The sequence below is a fragment of the Aotus nancymaae genome, unplaced genomic scaffold (assembly GCF_030222135.1).
Source record: "Aotus nancymaae isolate 86718 unplaced genomic scaffold, 86718_ANA_hifiasm-v0.15.2.pri h1tg000059l, whole genome shotgun sequence".
NCBI classification, from domain to species: domain Eukaryota; kingdom Metazoa; phylum Chordata; class Mammalia; order Primates; family Aotidae; genus Aotus; species Aotus nancymaae.
In genome coordinates this window covers 49,349,744-49,370,802 of record NW_026988473.1, presented here as the reverse complement: position 1 = coordinate 49,370,802, position 21,059 = coordinate 49,349,744, and the positions used below count along the sequence as shown (strand labels likewise).

The window sequence follows — 21,059 nt, the reverse complement described above, 5'->3', positions numbered from 1 at the left end:
ACAGAAAGTAGAAGGTGACCCCAGGGGCTGGGAGGGAGGGAATAAGGAGTTAGTTATTGTTTTAATAAGTGTGGTGTTGCAGTTTGGGATGATGAAAAAGTTCTAGAAGTGGATAGTGGTGATGGTTACACAATATAAATGTACTTATTGCCACTGAAGTGTACATTTAAAAATGGTGAAAATGGCAAGGTGAATGTTACATATATATTTACTGCAATAAAAAATAGTCCCCCACCCCCTCTAAAAAAGCGAGTAGTACATAGAATAAAATACAAAAGAAAGTCAAGAAAGGAGAAAGACCGCAGGGCTGGTGGGACTAACCCGCTGCTTTAAGGAACAGGTACTGTATGATTCAGAGAGGAGGGCTGCAGCCCAGCAGGAGGGAGATGCCACAGGGACAGAGGCACAGAGGCGAGAGGGTGAGCGGCCACAGGGAAGAGGCTCTGGGAAGACGGAAGAGCCGGGAGCCTGGCCTGTTGGAAACACTCATTCCTCTCCACTCGCCCATGCCTCTTTGCCCACCTCATGGCACTATGGTTACAGTTATGGATTATTTTCATGTACCTATCTCTCAATGCTCCTGCCACATATTTTTTTTAAATGTTTCTTTTGAGACTCCTCTGTACTCCAGAGTGAGACCCTGGAGTACAGTGGCATGATCACAGTTCACTGCAGCCTCGACCTCTCAGGCTCAAGTGATCCTCCCACCGCAGCCTCCTGAGTAGCTGGGACTACAGGTGTGTGTTGCCATGCCCAGCTAATTTTTGTATTTTTTTGTAGAGTCGGGGCTTCACCAAGCTGCCCAGGCTGGTCTTGAAGTCCTCAGCTCAAGCAAGCCACCTGCCTCCCAAAGTCCTGCGATTACAGGCTCGCCCAGCCCCCTGCCACATGTCATACAATTTCATTCATTCATTCAATAAATACCTATGCAGGCCCTAGTAGTGCCAGGCATTATTGTAAGCAGTAGACACACACACACTCGCTCCTGCCCTTGGGGACTTCTTCTCTAGGAAGATAATAGATGACACCTAGATAACACCTGTCATGTACCAGATACCATTTTAGTTACTTTACAAATATTAGCTGCTTTAACCTTCATAATCACCTAAGAAGGCAAGAACTGTTCTTAACCCAGTTTTACATGCAGCGGGGATCAGGCCCAAGGAGGTTGAGTAGCTTGCCCAGGTCACGTGTCTGAGTGGTGGCAGAGCTTACAGTTCCAACTGGCCGTGGGACACACACATGCTGGAGAATGGGGCTGAGGAAGGGTGCTGGGGGTACTGGGAGCAGGGCTGGATCTGCCAGCCAGATCTAGGAGGCTCAGAACCCTACTGAGAACATCAGCAGAGGTGAGTGCAGAGAGGGAGGCAGGGTGGGGGCTGAAGCCTCATTTTCAGAAGATGGTTCTGGCAGGAGGTGGGTGGGGAACCAGAGGCTCAGAAGAAGGGGCCTGCAGCCTACACAGCCAGGCAGGGCTGGGGTGTGGACTTTGTGGTGACAGCAGATTAGAAAGCAAGAGATGGCCGCGATGCCTCAAGAAGAGGAACTCCTTGATCTGGGCAGCTTCCTGGGTGTACAAGGAAAAGGAAGTGCCAAAAGTTCAGGCCTGGGGCACCCTCTCAGGCCCACTAGATAGATGCCAGCAAGGCTTAGGGAGGGCTGGCAGTGTCCAGTGAGGCCTGGGGGGTGGTTGGAAGGAGGCAGGTTTGGAGGTGCTGAGGGGGCAGGAAACACAATTGGATTCATTCATTCACCTGCAAATGTTTCCTGAGGAAGACACAGGAAGTCTTGTGTTCACACATTTACCTTCCTGATCTGGCACAGACAAATCCAACCCTGGCTGAGGGAGCATCTGTCCCGACCTCACTTACCTTTTTCCTGCTCGGCTGCTTCACTAAGGTCTGGAAGCTTGAGGCCCACTAAGTTCTGATTTCTCATCAGGATGTGCTCCTTAGTGGTAAAAGAGAGAGAGACAACATTTCAGATGATGGCACTGGGCTGGGCTGTTCTCTGGGCTCTATGGTTCTGCGACCACTCTGTCTTAGGTGGGAAAGCAGGGGCAGCCTGGGAGGTGGGTGGGCAGGCATGGCATGGTGAGGGCCGAGAGCACCAGGAAACAGTTCCTCTTCTAGTCAGTGAAGGTGCCCGAAACTCCACTGTCACCACCACATTCCATGGGTCAGGAACGACCCTTGGCATGGTCTCCTTTGCAAACAAGTTTGTGGGTTTCAGGGTAAATGAATGGCTTGGCCTCACTGTGGCTGAGGTTTGTAGAGGACACACAGGAGCAGAACTGAGGGATCTGGGACAGGAGGGTCCCCTGGGTGTGTATGGCGCTGCTCCTGGAAACAGCTCTGGTGATCTCATAGCTGGCTGGACCTTCCTGCCCTGTAATTCGGGCAGTGAGTGCTCACTTCCAGGAGCTGCGATTTCCCTGCACACTCAGGTCCTCAATGGCCTTTTATGGCACCTCTTGAGCTTTTAAAACTCTCCAGAAAAGTGAGGCCTGAGAATTGCTTCTTTGGGGCCTCAGCTGGCAGAGCCCGGGGAGAGATGAGATGCTGACCACAGGTATGCGGCCCAAGTGGGCTCACACCTGCTCTTAGCCAATTAGCACCAGAACAAGGCCCTGAGTGGAAGCACCTGGCAGAGCTCTTAGCCCTTGTGACTTATGGATCTCCAGTCTCCTGTGTGGTAGAGGGCACTTGAGTGGTTTGTACCCCACACCACCCCCTCCCTGAGACAGGGGAAAAGGAAGGGGCCAGCAGAGGGTGCTCATGATCCAAGTGGAAGTCATGGTCAAGGGCCCTTTACCCATTTGCTTAGCAAGCCAGAGGCCCACAGCCCATCAGCGTCAGCATACTAGAGTTGGGTAGGGGCTGGGCTCTCAGCTGCCAGGGTACTAGTAGTGACATGGGGCCTCCAGGTTCCCTGTAACTTCTCTGCGTGAGCAAAACCTGCAGGAGTGTAGGGATGCCCCTGGTCATATCCCGCATAGGGTGGCAGCCCCATGGGTGACCACTGTGTCTGGTTTGATGGCCAACAGCAGCTGGGGGGACGCCATGGGCACTGGAAGAAACTCACCATGGCAGGAGCAGCCGTCACACTTGCAGATGTACTTAAAGCCTTTGTTAACAGGCATCAGGAAGGACAGCTTGGGAGCATCACAAAGGAAAACACTGTTTTATCCTCGCTAGCTAGTCCCAGGCACGACTGGGCACTCCCAAGGGTTCCTGTTTATGAGCCACCGACTCTGAGTGGCAGAGGAAAACAGCCCAGAACTGAGGGGCCCACATGTCCCTTGACACATCTGCGTTCCCCTGAGGTGTGGCTTTGTGGCAACTAGATTCCAGACTGAACTCTGGTAACTGGCATTAAAAGCACCTAAAACTGGTGTTTAGGAGAGAGATGCCACGTAAGTAGGCCTGACTTCTCGGTGCAAAAATGTGCACCCCCTACAAGGCCCAAGTCCAGGCTGGAGCTGGCCTACCCAGGGGCCCAGACTCAGCCCAGAGGTCTTCAGCCCAGGGGGTACCTGGAGTGCACACTCTGCCCAGCTGCCCCCAGGAACCCACCTCTCGGAGCTTGGTCAGTTTCTGCATCCGCACGGGCTGGACTTGTATCTGAAAGTCTTTGAGTCCAGGGGCCTTGGCCGGCTTGCCGCTGGCTTTGCCTGCAAAACGCTTTTCTTCCTCTGCCAGTGGCAGCTTGGCAAGCACTTTCTGCAGCCGGGGGCCAGATTCTTCAGGGCCACTGTCCCAGGAGACCCCTCGCAGCAGGGGGGGCCGGGACACAGAGGGTGGGAGCTCAGCTTTGGAGCCAGCCTTGGGCCCCATCGGCTCTCCAGCTGGGCCTTTCCCCTGGGGGTCTGGGGGAGCTACTTCTCCCGAATCCTGGGTTGGACTTCTCGGCAGAGGGCTGTCTTCCCAGGCCGTCTTCGAGAGCTGCTTCCCCAGCTCGCTCTCCACGGGGCCAGGCTGAGGGCTATTCAAGGCCATTTTCCCACTGTTGTTTGTGACCGGAGCTAGGCCTTTGGGTGTGGTCTCGGGGTACTGGAGGGGAGTGAAGTTTTCCTTTTGTTCTATTGCAATCTCTTTGGGCTTTTCAACTGGAGGAGGACGAGGAGCCAGCCTGCCCTGAGACACTTTCCTCTGGTCATTCTGCTTCCTGTCAGCTAGCCCTTTGGGGACATTCTGAAAAAGACAAGGTAGAGATGGAACCCTGGGGGCAGGTTGAGGGGAAACAGGTGGGGCCCGTTCTGCTGTGGAGCCTCTGCCTCCACACACCTTGCCAAGGGGCCCATTTGTATACGTGTGTATGGGGTATGTGTGGACCACGTGGAAGGGGAGGGCTTCTGCCTGAGGTTTGTAAAACAGAGAGGAAAATGGGACCTGCAATTTAAAACCAGCCAAGAACTTCCCAAGGGATAAGAGCTGAGGAAACTTGAATAGAGGCAGCTTTGGCCCTAACTCCATTGCCCCAGATCTAGCCTTGGCACTGCTTAGCAAGGCCCTTAACTCTTAGGGACCCAGGTTTGTGAACTCTCTGAAATTATAAGCTAATGTATGTGTGTGTCTGTGTGTGGAGGGGTATTTTTCTAGGAAGAGTATCTACAGCTTTCAACATTTTCTCAGAGTTCCATGAGCCAAAGAAGTTAAGGATCATTGGATGGGGTGATGCTTGCAAAGGGGATGTCTTCCTGCTCAGAAGCTCTAAGATTCAGCAGTGTTAGTTTACTTTGTTCATTCCCCAAGGGAAACCTGGGCTGTGAGCAGCACGTGGGTCTGAGGGGTCTGTGTGCTGCCTCGTGTGTGCCGAGACTCTTCCAGAGGACTGTAGCCCAGACCCAGCTCCAGGTGAGACTAAATTCTACTGCTGCTCTTGAAACACTGAGCACGTGGGCCCCTCGCTGTGAATAGGCTGGGGCACTTCTGTTGCTCATCAACAAAGATGAGGATTTCCCGGCTTCCCCAGGCAGAATCCCAGGCAGGGGCCGGAGCTGCCCCTTTCACTGTAGCTGACAGGAGCCACAGTCTCACCTGGCCTGAAAGTCCCCCTTGTCTCCAACCAGCAGCCTGATTAGGGGTCAGCTCTGTGAGCATTGCCTCCACGGAGGTCACCCCCTGAATCCTTTCTCCCCACCACTCCACCTGAGGCCTCTAGTCACTATAGGGCAGGAGAATCTGCTGTTTGCCCAGCCCTGACCCTCCACTCATACATGTGCATGCACACACACTTGAAGGCTGTCCAGGGGCCAGCCGAGGCTTCTTGGAGACTCTGCCCCCACACTCAAATCACCCAAAGGGAGCAAAGCTCAAACTCACGGGCTCGCCAAGGTGAGGTGAAGAGACGTCGGCCTCATCCCCCTTCTGCTGGAGAAGGTGAACATGAGTCAGTCAGCAATGGGAAGGGACCATGTTTCCTCTTGAAATACCCCCAAGGAGGCCCCTAGCAGTGGTGTGCATGCCCTCCACCCAGCACCCTCATCTCCAGTGGGTCACGAAGGGCCTCCTGGTGTTCAGCGTAAGGGGAGAGACCCATTGGCACAGAAACGGCACAGCAGGTGGGGTCCTGTCACCTGTGGTGGCGGTCCAGGCAGAGGGGACGGCGGGCCACTGCACACATCCAAACCTGGAAGGGTCCAGACACCAGTGAGTGAGGCCCAGCAGCCCAGACCCTCAGCCTCGCTCTCAGCCACATCTCCCTCCCCAGAGTCGCCTCCCTTCTCAATCTCAGGCCTGGAAGATTTTCTGACTACCTCCCATGTGCCAGGTTCTCGGACGGGCCCTCACTGAATGTTCACAGAGACCACAGGAGGAAACTGAGGCACAGGGAAATCAAAGTCTCATGGCTGGGAAATGTCAGCACTGGGATTTGAGCCCAGGCTGCCTGACCCCGATCTGAGCGTGCCCCACAGCCCTGATGAGGGCCGGCTGCCCTTCCTGCCACACTCCCCCTTCCCTTGTTGGCCAGAGGGTGTGGATCTGGGCACAGCCTAATGAAAGGGAAGAAGTCAGATCCCAAAGAGGCCTTTCCGGATAAGCTCTTGAGGACTTCTCCGAGCCTCCCTGAGCAAGAGAGACTGTCCTAGTCCCCTTTCCCATCCAGCCTTCTTGACCCTGGGCTATACCTGCCTCCCAACATGAGCCCAAGACGCGAACAAGAAGTCTATCTGCCTCCTCTGGGTGGCCCAGAAAATGCCCCTGGAGAGGGGTCTTGCTGTGGGTGTGAAGGGGCCAAACAGGGATCTCGAAGGGGAAGCCTACAGACTGGGAGGCACGATGGTCAGTTCAGGCTGAGCTGCCACCCAGAGCGAGAGGCAGGGCAGGAAGTCCCTGAGCAGCTGCGCCTTACCTGGTGGGGTGGGGACTGTCAGCGAGTTGCTCCGGGAGGATGTAGGAGAAGCGCTGGGGCTGAGGTTTGGGGAATTAGCTGTGGAGACGACACAAATTGGCTGGCACTCGGGAAAGTATAGGACTTCAGCCTGGCAAAGACATCCTTCTAGGTCTTCCCCATCCCTGGGAACTGGGTCTGCCTTGCTGGACTCAGGGCTGATGCTGGACTGCCATATGAGGCTCTTACTACAGCCCAGCCCCTCCCTGCTGCTGCTCAAGAGAGGGGGGCCCTCAGGCCATTTGGGGGATCAAGGATAGAGTCACACTCCTCAGTCTGCCCGGCCTGACCTCAAGGCACTGTCCAGAAACTGAGCCCTGGCGTGGGTTGGCAGGTACCACTCTAGAGGCTGTTCCTTCTAGACTTCCCAGGGTGGCCATGACTTCAAAAGCTCTCCTTGTCCTCCTAAGTACACTTACACTTGCCTGACTTTTTGCTCAGGAAGAAAAGTGACTAGGAGAGAGGAAGCAGGAGGATTTCTGGGCCCAGGAAAACCTTCCCTTTAACCCAGAAATTCCCCAAGATCATCTTCCCTTCCCCAGAGGGCCTAGGATCTTTCCCAGTACCCACAGTTAGAGATCAGGGAAAGGAAGCCCAGGACAGAATCCCAACCTCTGCTGAGGAGAGCAGGTGAGTCGAAGGCCCCACCCTAGAGGGGTTCGGGGCAGCCACCTGTACATCCTGGCCCACCCTACCTGATGGGGAGTCTCCGGGGCTGCTCCTGGACTTCCTCCCACGGCGGGTCAGGAATCGCTCGCTCACCAACTTGGCTTCTTCCAGCAGCGCCAGGTTTTTCTTCTTGTCCTCCTCTGAGATGCTGATGTCTGGCAGCTGGTCATTCACGAGGTCAATGATGTGCCCCGCAGGGTCTGCAGAAGGAGGGTGACCCGGGGTGAGAGCCACCCCATCCATGGCCCCAGGCTGAGGCCCTGCCATGCCACACCTCATCCCAGGGACACTGCCTACAGTTGACCAGCCAGCCAAACCTCAGCCCACTGCCACCAAGAGGGTCGCGTGGGGACAGATAGTGGCTTCCTCTGCAGGCCTGGCCCCTCTGGCTTATGGCCTATAGTCCTGTGTGACAAATGGTCCTGGAGCCATCTCAGGTTCCCAGAATTTCCCTAAACTCTGTAGGGAAGGGAAGGCCACCCAGGAGCCCTACCTCCGGTGCTGTCTGCGCCCCCAGTACATTCTTGCTTCTGGTCGGTTTCTTTCACAAGCTAGTGGGCTTAAGGTTTGTGAATAAAGGAGGGAAACCAAAGATCATCGGCCACAGCCACAATCCCGTGGCCACCTTCCCTCCACTCATATTGTTCACCCCTGTTTTTCTCCAAAACTCTTGGACCTCTTAGGTGGCAGACGTAATTATCCAGGTACGGGCTAACGAGCACTAGAAAGGCTGAGGCAGGAGAATCACTTGAACCTGGGAGGTGGAGGTTGCAGTGAGCCGAGATTGCACCACTGCACTCCAGCCTGGGCAACAGAGTAGGACTCTGTCCACCCCCCCTCTTTCACCAAAAAGAGCTAATGATCAAGAAGGGAGATGAGGAACAGGCTCCAGAGGTGTTTATAGAGGTCCATGGAATGGGACAATTGCTAATAACCCACTTTGAGTTGCTGGATCCAGCACTGCCTGAAATTATAAGCCCTGGCCTTTATAAATTTTTTTTCTTTGGTATGAGGTAGTTTGAGTTGGGTTTCTAACATTTGAAAAAGTCCCAATCGGTGCACATAGTAGAGTTCCAGTTGCCAGACATGCTTTATGGAGGCTCCTCCTCCTTCACCATGCCTCCTATTCCCTCTGGAATGCCTTTCCTCCCTCGCCTATCTGCCCAGCTCCCTAAGACACAACTCAAATGCCATCTCCTCTGGAATACCTTCCCAAAACTTGCCCTCCCCAGAGAGACTCAGTCCTCTTCTTGCCTTGGCTGGCCTAGCTCTTCTGTGCAGGTCCTTATGATACAATGTCCCGATTGTCTGTTCATTTCTCAGTCTCTTCATAGTCTATGAGCAGCTTGAAGGCAGGGACCAACTCTGTACGAGATCTATGTTCCAACAGCCCAGGGCATGTCGTGAGCCACCATCTGGGGATGAGCAGATGACCAGGGCAGCTCTACTTACACTCAGCCACCCACTCCAGCCAGGATGAGGGCCTCTCTAGCTAGCAGAGGCTGGAAGCCTGCCCCCTAAACCCCAGAAATGAGCTTCACTCAGCTGTTCTTTCTTTCTTTGACTTCTGCATCTTCCTCTTCATGCCCTGGTCTTGTCTTTTGAGCAAAAGAAATTGAAATTAGATATACTTCTTCTGGACCCAGACACAGAGGGGCTGATCTACCTCGCCCTCCTGGGCTTATCGGGAGGGACCGCCTTGAAGAGCAGGAGAGAGTAAGGGGTCAAGCCCAGCCACGCTGCCAGACCTCAGTCTTTCTACTCAAACATGCCTTAGATTGCCCTGGTCCTTACCCACAGATGTCAGGGAGGCAGTGGAAACCTTCAAGTGTCGGTGAGAAAGCCTCTTGTGGGGACTGTGAACTCTGAAAGACAGAACAGTCATCTTGTTCAGAAAATCAATCCACGACTTGAAAATAGGCAAAAAGATGTCTGTATATTCTTTCTTTCTTCTTTTCTTTGTTTTGTTGTGTTTTGTTTTGTTTTGTTTTTTTGAGATTGAGTTTCACTCTGTTGCCCAGGCTGGAGTGCAGTGGCACAATCTCCACTCACCGTAACCTCTGCTTCCTGGGATCAAGCGATTCTCCTGCCTCAGCCTCCTGAGTATTTGGGACTACAGATGCACGCCAGCACAAAGGGCTAATTTTTGTGTTTTTAGTAGAGATGGGGTTTCACTATGTTGGCCAGGCTGGTCTCAAACTCCTAACCTCAGGTGATCCTACCTCCTCGGCCTCCCAAAGTGCTGGGATTATAGGCGTGAGCCACTGTGCCCAGCCAGATGTCTGTATATTCTTTCAAAGTCATCCTATAACATCATCTTACAAGCTCCTCAAGCGTTTCTGACTGTCAACTTGGGAATGTCTTAGAAATGCAAATTCTCGGGCCCCAACTCAGATCAGAAATTCTGGAGGCGGGCCCAGCCAGCTGTGATTTTACAGCTCTCCAGGTGATTCTGATGTGTGCTAAACTTTTCCAACCACGGCCCTGAGAGAACGTGACTTTGACTTACTATTTCCTACTCATTAGGTCCCAGACTCCGAGCTAACATCTAACTTGTAAAAACCTCATAAAATGTAAATCATTGTTGTCTGACAGAGATGCAGATGATTTCTGTTTGTGAGAAAAGAAAAAAATATGGTTTCATTGCCTTGTAGAACATTCACCTATTTTATATCTAACAGTTTTATTCCAGCACTTTCCTCCCCACTCATGATTTATGTATATCCATGTCTTGTATCCTCCTTTGAACTGGCTTTGTCATCAGGATACTTCTTATTAATGAGGTAAGTAAATCTTTGACATATGCTCAGCATATATTTATATGAGAATTCTCCCTTTAACTTTTGGAAAATTATACTTAGACAATCTCATTCCAGCAAGCCCAGTGCTGTGTGAAACCAAGTCAGGGACATTCCTGTACCTGTGAGCGTATGTCCCTGCCAAGAGGTCACATTCCACACGCTTTGGCCAGGGGCAGGATTCTACATTCAGATACTCGCACCTTTCATGTTTGGGTGCAAATAGCTGGGCAGTTATTATGGGAAAATCCCCTGCTATGATTTATGTTTTTCTTTCTTTCTTATTTTTTTTGAGACGGAGTTTCGCTCTTGTTACCCAGGCTGGAGTGCAATGGCACGATCTCGGCTCACCGCAACCTCCGCCTCCTGGATTCAGGCAATTCTCCTGCCTCAGCCTTCTGAGTAGCTGGGATTACAGGCACGCGCCACCATGCCCAGCTAATTTTTTGTATTTTTAGTAGAGACGGGGTTTCACCATGTTGACCAGGATGGTCTCGATCTCTTGACCTCGTGATCCTCCCACCTCGGCCTCCCAAAGTGCTGGGATTACAGGTGTGAGCCACTGCACCAGGCCTGATTTATGTTTTTCTTAAAGGCTAGCACTTTCCATGGCAGGGGAGAGGGGGGAGGCGGGCAAGTCCTTCTGGGGCCCCTGGGCATTAACATTTTAACCTCCACAAGCCCCGCTGGGGGCAGGGGCTGCCAATGGGCTGGACCCCTCCCAGAGCCAAAAGGGCCACATCCAGGAAAGGCAAAATCACTTTAGGAGGAGGGTAATGGAAAAATTCCAAGTTCTTGCTCCTATTTTAAAAAATTGCTTGATTATAGTTTACTCAATAAAATGATATAAGAAGAAGAAAAGATTTATTTAAAAATATAGCTGTCTGATCCTCACGTTCTAGGAAATATTGTTCGTCACAACGCAAGGATCAGGCATCTGTACCTGTTGGCCAGGTTTTTGTCGGTTTCTCCTTCTGGTGAAGTGGCATCCCCAGTCAGGACAATCGTTGGGGGTGGACTGCAAGATATTCCTGTAGTAGGAGGATCCTGCTAGTTTAGAACAGAAGCACAGAGTTAAGCTTGGGCTGGTGGGAGCTTCCAGGGACTGGAGCCGGTGCATTTATTCTCACATCATGACGCTCAGAGCCATCTTAATAAGGGGACTTAATAAGGGGACAAATGCAGCTTACTTTTTATTTCCCCAGCTCTATTGAGTTATAGTTGACAAATAAAAATTGTATATATTTAAGGCATACAACGTGATGTTTTCATTACCTTGATACAATGTTTTGATACAATGTGATATATTCAAGGCATACAGTGTGATGTTTTGATGTGAAATTATTACCACTGTCAGGCTAATATATTCACCAACTCACATAGTTACCTTTTTGTATGGTAGACAATACTTAGCAAATTCCAAGTACACAATACATTATTAACTCTAGTCACCATGCTGTACATTAGATGCCCAGAACTTATTCACCTCATAACGGAAATAGTAAGTTGAATCCTCTGATCAACATCTCTCCATTTCCCCCACCCCCAGTCACTGACAACCACCATTCTACTCTCTGTTTCTGCAAGTTTGAAATTTTTAGATTCCACATAGAAGTGAGATCATGCAATATTGCCTTTCTGTGCTTGGTTTATTTCACTTTATCATAATGTCCTCCAGGTTCACCCATGTTGTTGCAGATAGTAGGATTTCCTTCTTTTTTAAGGCTGAATAATATTCTTGTGTGTGTGTGTGTGTGTGTGTGTGTGTGTAGGTGTACACAATATTCTATTGTATATTTTTCACATTTTAAAATTCATCCATTGACAGACATTTACATTGTTTCCATACCTTGTCTCTTGTGACTAGTGTGCAAATATAGTTTATTTGGATTACTCAAAACAAAAAAGACAGGCAGTTTCTCCTTTATTCCCCAGCAGGCCCTCACCTGAGCTTAACACGGTCCACTATTCACGCACGAAGATTAGGAACACTACAAGCTATCCCTCGTTAGTTGTCACTAACAATGCAGGAAAAGAATGGTTTCAAGTCCTCAGATTGAGGCCAGCCTGGCTGGGGAAGAATGACAACCCAGAGAAAAGATAGTGGCACCCACACATCCCTAATGTTCTGTGACAGTCCTACCTTTTGGGTAACTGACATTTCAGTAATTGTAATTTGTTGAAGACTCTCTGGGGGTTTTCTCGTAGATGCCTCCATCAGCTTAAGAGGGTGCCTGTCATTTTCTTTCTCCTCCTTCCCACACCCTTGACTGGCATGTGCTGCCACCGCTCCCTCTGTGAGCACCTGACTGCCTTTGCCAAAGACCTGCCTCCCAGCGCCCCAGAGCATGCGGCCGCCAGCTCCACTGTTAGTGCTGCCTTCTGCAGCTTCAGAGCGGTGGGTGCCCGCTGTCCCTATTGCCACTTTCCCTGGGGGGCCAAATCTTTCTGGAGCCCCTGCACATGAAATGCTTTAACCTCCACTAGCCCCGCTGGGGCTGAGCACTGCCGATGGGCTGGAGCCTTTTACAGAGCCAGGCTGTGTTCTTGAGCCCTCAATGCGCAGGTGTCGGTTCCCTGCAAGGTAGGGAGGAGGCCCGCCCTCCTTCTGACATTATGCCTTGTTGTGAAATGGGTGCCATACGGTGCTATCTGGACTTCTTAAATCCCACAATTTTTTGTGAACCTAGCTTTTCCCATTTTCATTTTCATCTTTTCCGTTGTTTGGCCCCAAGCATGAGCTGGAGAAGTCTCTGGGTGAGAGTCCTGCCTAGGGAGCACCATACTGCTTCCCTTGTGGAAAGGATGCTTTTATGTGGAAACCCAGAGCCAGATCCTTGAGGAGATGTTCGTGGGGCTCTGTGTTCTCATCCGGGAGCCCTTCAGTGCAGGGAGCTACAGTGGCTGAAGGAAAAGGAGACACTCAGAATCTCCTGGGACACGGAAGGGAAGCTTGGGCAGGGACGTTGGCTGCGTAGAAGCAGTAGGAAGCAGCATGGCCTACTGGAAGAGTTAGACAGATGTGGGCTCAAATTTCACCTACTAGCTCTGTGTCATGAACAGGTTATTTAACCTTTCTGTGCTTCATGATTATAAAATCTAACTCACAAGATTAGTGTGAAGATTAAAAATAACATTGATAAGGCACCTACTGCATGATTGATATTTTTATTTTATTTATTATTTATTTTTGAGATGGAGTCTCACTCTGTTGCCCAGGCTTTAGTGCAGTGGCACAATCATAGCTCATTGTAGCGTCTGCCTTCTGGACTCAAGGGATTGTCCTGCCTCAGCCTCCTGAGTAATTGGGACTACAGGTGTGCACCACCATGCCCGGCTGATTTTAAATTTTTGTTTTTTTGTAGAGACAGGGTCTTACTATGTTGGCCAGGCTGGTCTTGAACTCCCAGAATCAAGTGATCTTCCCATGTCTGCCTCTGAAGGCACTGGGATTAAAGGCGAGAGCCATGATGCCAGGTTATGATTGATATTTTTAATGTGCTAGGTATCTAGCACATGATAAATATTTTAAATAAATGTTTATATTACTTCAGATTTCTTTCTTTCTCATTCAATGAAGACTTTTTGGTTATCCACCATGTGCCAAAAGCAACTTGAGATATGAAGAGAAGACCCTCAAGGGCTCACAGTCAAGGAAGGGGTACAGGGAAGTAACTCATAATAAATGTAAGGTAATGAGGGATAGACCACATTCTGTGAAAGTTCAGAGGAAAGAAAAGAAAACTCTTTAGTGAGGGGAGTTGAAGAAGACTCTATAGAGGAGTGGACATTTGAGCTAGGTCTTGAAGGATGAATAGGAGCTTGCACGACAAAGATGTTAAAGGACAGGATTTGGGCAAAGGGAACAGCATAGCAAAAGGCATTACTGGGAGTCAGGGATTTGTCAGTGTCACCGGTGCAGGTGCGTGGACTATGACCTGTGAGATAGGAGAGGTCAGGGCTGGGGAAATGTGAAACTACAATAAGGGACTGAACCAGCTTCTGGACCTTAAAGCTACTCTAATGAGTTTGGTCTTTATGGTTTTGGAGATGGGAAGCCCTGAAGGTTAGGTTTTAGAATAACTGAACTGCCCAAAGGGAAATAAGAAAAGTTGACAGCAGATCATCCATGTATCCCTCCATTCACATTGGCTGAGACGACAGAAGAGGCCCAGTTATTAGAGCATCCATCATCCCCTACAGGAATTCTGAGGAGCTCCCTGGTAAATTGGAGCTGTGTCGCTCTCCATTTGGAAACCCAGAGTTGGCCAAAAGGGAGTGACAAGAAGTTGGCACGATGCTTGTGGCTGAAACCAAGACTGGCTGACCTGTCCTAATGACCCCAGAACTCTAGGTCCTCTGAGGACACAGATACCCATCCTTCTGTCAAGGACTCCCCCTAGAAGAGACACCCAAGGAGTTTTCAAAAAAGCAACAACTCATTCTCTGGATAGTATGCCTTGATGGGTTGGTGATAAGCTGGCCACTTGCTTGTCCTCCTGTGGCTTTATCCCTCCATTCCTATAATGGCACAATGGCCAAAGGCCTGCTCTGTCTCAGAGGAAGATTATCCAAGTAAAAAGAAATGGCTAATGTATATATCCTTTGACAAGTCTCACATGGTCTACAAGTACCCTTGAATCATGGTTATTATTAAAATGGATGATGGCTCTATTCAAAGTGAGCCAGTTTTTCCCATCTTTTGTCTAGTGGGCTCCCCTGGTGGGAGGCCAGCAAGCAACAGAGAGGCTGGGGGCTTCCAGGAGGCCAGAAGGGAAGTGGGACGATGATCTGGGGCCCTGAGGACATGTAGCAGAACAGTATTCACAAGGGCTGGGGAGGGTGAGAAGGGGAGGCAGTGTGTCAAATGGCAGGCGGCCAGATAGAGGGGGCAGGAGGCAGGGCCAGGGGCAGGTGGCAAGCTAAGTGGGAGAGCCAGGGAAGAGGAAGGAATAGGGAGTTTTCTACTCTGTGGGTTTTCTGGTGAGTAGGAAGAGCTGAAGTCTTTCCAGAGGAATCTCTTCACATCATTAAAAGGGAGTAGCATCAGCAAAAGGCATTACTGAGAATCAGGAATTTGTCAGTGTTTCTGGCAGATGTGATCTCTTGGATGTCAATTAAGCGATGAGCATCCTCTGACGCATATTCTGAGCTCAGAGGTGCAAATTAGAGACCCACGTGCCTGTTTGCTAGTAGTGTTTACAAGTTTTTTAATTAGTTACCAAAGTTCCATAATTGTAAGCATTCACATAAAGGTCTAGATAGCCTGGTTTTCCTTAAACTGAAAAATCAAACAATCTTGGGCCCACATTTCAGCAGAGTAACGTGGTTTGAGCTATCCTAAACTGGCTTGCTTCAGTGATTTGTGCTCCCTGGCCCCAAAGGCATCTGAGTCACTGCCCTGTGTCATGTAGTTCTCTTCCTGGCCTGATTTTCCAGAGCAAAGGAGGTTTGTGCTTAAAATCTCTCCCACCCACATCATCTGGGCAGCCTCATACCTATCACCATGGGAACACCAATGGAAACTCTGACTGTGCTCATAGCATGCACAGGCTTCTTGCCCTGGATTTATTCTGACCATGAAAATTTGAGCTCTGAAAGTTGACTTTTTCATATCTGTCATATTTAAAGAATTTCTTTCTTATATGAGTCCTCTGATGGACAAGAAGAAATGCGTTTTGTCTAACATATGATTTTTACATGCATTCTGTCACACGGTTTCTGCCACCCCTTGTGGTGGCGCTTTACAAATTCCTGGCATGCATTGATGAGAATAGGCTATGTCTATTTAAAGGGGCAGGATGGGCCAAGCATGAGCTAACTTCACGTTGTATTCTGAAAAAATAATTGTGCTGGTGGTGGTAGAGTTATAGTATACATCCATTTCCAAGAGTTTCATATATTCTAGCTGCTAAATAAGTAAAATACATATTTTATTTTTATTTTTTTTAGATGGAGTCTCACTCTGTCTCCCAGGCTGGAGAGCAATGGCACAATCTCAGCTCACTGCAACTTCCACCTCCCAGGTTCAAGCAATTCTCATGCCTCAGCCTCCCGAGTAGCTGGTGCACCACCACGCCCAGCTAATTTTTGTATTTTTAGTAGAGACAGGGTTTCACCATGTTGGCCAGGCTGATCTCAAACTCCTGGCCTCAAGTGATCTACCCTCCCCCTGGCTTCCCAGAGTGGTGGGATTACAGGCGTGAGTCACCAGGCCTGGCCTTTATTTATTTATTTTTAATCTTATTGACACTATCTATTTCTCAAAGCAATTTAAAGTAACCAACAATAAAATATAAGATAAAAAAACATGACACTATATAAATGGGGGGATGATGGATGATTTGACAAATATAAGCATCCCTAGCAGACAAAGAGAAGCTCATGCTCCTAACCATCTATAGTTTGGCACTGAGGTTAAACTATTTGCCCTGAAACCCGCTGAAGCCGTGATCCACGTGGCCCCAACTCTGAGAAGCCTTGCCTTAAAGAACTTTTCAACAGAAAGAAAACCAACATAGAAGAAACTTTGTTCTTTACTCTCACTTCTCAAAGGACATGAAAGGGGAACAAATCTTAACTCCCATCCTCACCTCTCCTCTGCCCTCTTCTCTTTCCTTTGCTTTTCTCATGCCCTGGTCTCTAATGATTCTTTCCCTATTTGCCTTCTGCCCAGATCCTCTGTCTCTCTCTCTCTCCTGCTCCAGCCTTTACTCCCCCAGCTCCATCCAGTTATTTATTGTGCAGATTGTCTTCATTTCTTTGTATGATTGACTCACAAACATTTACTGAAGAGTCTTGCAGAGGGAAGATCTTCTTGGAGAAGAGAGGGCACTGGGCTGGCAATGATCAGACTCTGTTTGGTCCAAGAAAGAGATGTCATCTGTGAATACTCCCACATTATTGCACCTTATTCTGTCCATTCATCCAGCAAACATTTATTGAATGCCTATTGTGGCCAGGGTCTGTGCTAGGGTCTGGGAAGACAAAGGTGAACCAGGCAGGCCTCTGCAATGCTTCCCATTGATTAGCATGATGGAATGGGGAGAGGAGGGGAAGTAACCTCCACTGCTATGACTCATAGCATCCTCAGTGTTGATACCTACCAGGTAAATGTATACAAGGCACTGAAGTGAGCTGCCTTCTGATAGGAGCTTTCTCTGCTTGCTGGCTAATGGCCACTTGAAGCAAAGCTCTCCTGACTGCAGGCACCTCACTGGGAGGAGGGCCAGGGCAGAGGCACCAACACAAAAAGGCAGAAACAAGCTATGGGTGGCAAGTGCCAAGCATGTAACCGCAGACACTCACAATTCCAAGTGGCTTACAAACCAGGAGGCATGAAGCGATCAGGGGGAAATCCTCTAATCCCTTGATGGAACATCCTGGAAGGCTCTTCACTCTTGCCTTCTAATGTGTGCAAAATGCACAAGTCATAAAATCATAGTGTTCTTTCCCTCACAGAATGGTTGAGCAAGCTCTGGGCGACTTCTCGTTTCCTGCAAAACTTTTTTTGTGGGAATATTCAGTCTTGTGCAGGCTGTTCTTCACTCTAGCAGGGACTAAGGAGATAGTATCCAGGAGAGAGAGAGTGTGGGAAGAGTCCAGGGGCTCTCTGGGGTGAATTCTGTCAGACTTTAATGCAGTGCACATATGCATCCCTGCTTCTATTCTGAGCTGCCAAACCCAAGGCAGGCCTTCGAGAAAGCTTGGGAGAGCTGTGAGTCAGACCAAATATCATTGGCCAGGCAACTTCCTGGCTTAGGGGCTTCAGGGCCTCAGGCTCAGAAGCCACACTACCTTATGATACCCTTTTTAGCTGTGTAACCTTGGGCAAGTTACCTTACCTCTCTGTGCCTCAGTTACCTCATCTGTAATGTAACTATCTCACAGAGTAGTTATAAGAATTAAACAGGTTGATATAGAAATAGGATTTCTGGATGAAGCACAGGATGCCCCAGTTATATTTGAATTTCAAATGTACAACAAATACTTTTTTAGTATAAGTATGTCTCAAATATTCCATGGACATAACGATATTCTGTCTCTCTCTCTTTTTGGAGACTGAGTCTTGCTATGTGCCCAGGCTGGTCTCAAACTTCTGGGCTCAAGTGATCCTCTCACCTGAGTATCTGGGACTGCAGGCATGAGCCACCATGTGCAGCATATAATCTTATTTTTCATTTGCCAAATGTGGCAGCCCTAGATGGAAAGCCTGTGGAAGGGCACGTGGCACCGATCAAATGCTCACTAAGCATTTTATGTTATGTTCCCTTATTATTCCCTTTGGGATTGAATTAATGACTTTGGCATTTGGTTTTGAGAAGACTGTTGCTCTCAGTTCTGGGTCTCATCAACCATTTGGAGTTAAATTGGGAGGGCTCTGCCCCTGTGATCATGGTACAATGGAGCATCTGGCCACATAAGCCCAAGTGATCAATGACCCACTCCCAAGGCCACCTTCACCCAGCTTCACTCCCTCTCTCACCCTCTGCTTCTCAAACCAACCAATGCCCTGTGTGGATTACAGACATGGAAGCACAGAAACAAAGGTAGCTAGAGGGAAATGGCAGTTACTCAGTGTCCCAGACCCTCCTCGTGTTTTCTCCCTGAATCCTCCCAGAAATTCAGTGAGTAAACCTCAGGACACTGTCTACAAATTGGGGGTGATAGCTCCTCCCAAACTCATAGAGCTGTGAAGAGGAAATGAGAAGATGAAAGTGAAGGCCACAGCATGGAGTAGGAGATTGTTAAATTTCTTTTTTTCTCTTCTGCTTTTCTATTTTGATACCCACTGTATCAATGCAAAAATTGACTTGTCCAGGGCTGTGCCACTTGTAAATAGTGGAAGTGACTGAACACACGCTGTGTCCTTCCTACTACACCATGCTGCTCTTACAGCTGCATCCCCTGGTTCCTGCTGCCCTGTTGGCTTCTGACACCCCCCTCTTATTCTTCCAAGCTGCACTCTCCTTTGCAGAAGATACGTGTTCCTCCAGGAAGCCCTCAAACCAGCACGAGGTTGAACACACAGCTGGAGAAAAGAGAGCAGGGGCAGAGGATGCCCTTGGCTCACTGCCCTTCTCACTCATCCATGGGCCCAGCCTCCCTGGGGGTCCAAATCCCTTTGCTGGAATCAGTCAAGCACTGCGGGCTGGATCATCTCCCAGCAAGCTCATCCTCTAATAAGCCAGCAGGCCACATTTTGTTCTTAAATAAATCTTATAGAAACATTTAAATGTTTATTTCACTCATAAATTCCCAGGAATGCACAATAGCTTTCCTGGGCACAGGGATAAATATAGGCCAGTGTCATAGATGGGAATATTAGCTTCCTTTCCCCAGAGTCACATGGCTAGACCCGGGCTAGGAAACTGTAAGGAACAGCCCCAGCCCCAGCCCACTCCAGCTCAGGCAGGCATGGGGAGTTTAGATCCTGTAGTTGGGCGCTGGCAGACAACCTGGGAGAGGAGGACCCTGTTGGAAGGCAACGTGGGCTACTGAAGAAGTCAAGTAGGCCTAGACCAGAATCTCACCTGGGTGACCTTGGGCAAATACTAAACTTCTCTTACTTTCATGATCTAAAACATAATATAGAGCTAATAATCACCATTCTCTAGGCTTGTTTTAAGTATTAAATGAGAGTAAGCAATAATAATGACAACAGTGAAGGTGGTGGTGGTGAGTGGGCCCTGTGAGACTCTATCCCCAGATCCCTGTCTTATAGTCTGGAGGGTAAACAGGGACCGCCTTGGTAGAGGAGCTCCAGCAGCAAAAGCAGCCAGTGCTCTCACAACAGGATAAAAGGACTCTCTGGGAACTTGAAAGAAAATGATTATCCCAGCGGCAAGTCCTAGGGGTAAAGGAGAGAGCAGAAGTGCCTCTGCTGAGGTCTGCTGGGCATGGGGCTCCTCCCTGCCAAGCACTGAGGGCCAGTTCCCTGGCTCCCCGAAGGCTCCCCGGCGTCTGCCCTATAGGCCCTCCCTTGCACCAAGGGCCTGCCCTGACTCTGGTGGATCCTCTTTCCTGTCATTGTCTATTATTTCTAGGAGTCAGGGATAAAGGACAATTGCCTTGTTCATCATGGTTTTTACTCTGATGCCAACAGACTTTGGAGGTGTGGAAAAGCACACAATATGTGTTAGTTTTTTTCCAAGGAGAGTAACTCAGCTAGTCATTCATCCATCATATCTTCTATCCTCCCTTCCTTCCTCCCTTCCTAACACTGATCCACCCTCCATTTCTTCTGCCCTTTAATGTAGTCATTTAATCATCTAGCCAGCCAATTATCTACCCAACCTATCACAACACAATCAAGCATCCATCCATATTTCCTTCCATCTATTCATACATCCTTCCATCCATCATCTACCCATCCATCTTTCCATCCATCCAACCATCCATCCACCCATCCATCCATCCACCCATCCACCTTTCCATCCCTCCCTCCCTCCCTCCATCCCTCTGTCCCTCCCTCCCTCCCTCCCTTCCTAAGTTCCTACTCCATGCTGGAGCCTATGCTTATGGGTGGAGATACACATGTGAAAGGCACAGCCCAAGGAGCTCACACATAGTCTGATAGGGGAGATAGAGAAACAACAGCAATCTGTTTCATTGCTCACAATAGGAACTAAGGGAAAATAATTGTGATATGCATTTCTGACTGTCTGTAACCATCAACATTTCTAAAACACTTTCTGCCTTGTTTTAGGCATTTCCACAGCTAAATTCTCACAGCTCCTACCCTGCGCCCAGAACCACTAGAGGCCAGCCTGCTGGAACTGTCCTCTTGAGCTCTTTTTTATAAGGATGGGGCATCAAGCACCAGCTTCCCATGCCTGGGACCTCTGGTGTCCAGGACATTGACTTTAGAGCTAGCTAGGGCCAGGAAAGGAGGGAAAACCTGGCAGGATCACATCGGTGGAAAACTTGAGTATGAATCTCCATTTGACCACAGCACAACTAGGTGACCTTTGACAATTACATAAATTCTCAAAGACTCCATTTCTTCCTTTATAAAATAGAGATAATATCAACTTTGGAAGTATTAGACCACATAACAGGTGCCCAGTAGTTGCTACCAATATCTTGTATGCCAGATACTAATATTTTACTAATAATTTATTTTAAATTACTTTATTGAAGGCCTTAATTGAGGCTGTTCTTGCAAAGGATGTGATGAGATAAGTGGAAATGAACTCA

At 49.2% G+C, this 21,059-nt stretch overlaps 1 protein-coding gene across 9 annotated transcripts in view; it reads right to left on the bottom strand.

Annotated features, from left to right (window-relative positions):
- IRAG1 (inositol 1,4,5-triphosphate receptor associated 1) overlaps positions 1–21,059 on the bottom strand; it is a 158,101-nt gene that overhangs the window by 50,201 nt on the left and 86,841 nt on the right. For 6 of the 9 annotated variants that reach the window (XM_064365180.1, XM_064365177.1, XM_064365182.1 and 3 more), the window contains 8 exons: positions 10,804–10,910; positions 8,857–8,927; positions 7,089–7,262; positions 6,355–6,432; positions 5,579–5,631; positions 5,325–5,369; positions 3,576–4,193; positions 1,872–1,950 (listed from right to left, as the gene is read on the bottom strand). In XM_064365180.1, coding sequence (XP_064221250.1) covers positions 1,872–1,950; positions 3,576–4,193; positions 5,325–5,369; positions 5,579–5,631; positions 6,355–6,432; positions 7,089–7,262; positions 8,857–8,927; positions 10,804–10,910 — 1,225 coding nt within the window. The remainder of the gene's footprint in view (positions 1–1,871; positions 1,951–3,575; positions 4,194–5,324; positions 5,370–5,578; positions 5,632–6,354; positions 6,433–7,088; positions 7,263–8,856; positions 8,928–10,803; positions 10,911–21,059) is intronic. The other 3 variants (XM_021675150.2, XM_064365183.1, XM_064365179.1) reach the window with 2 other exon arrangements.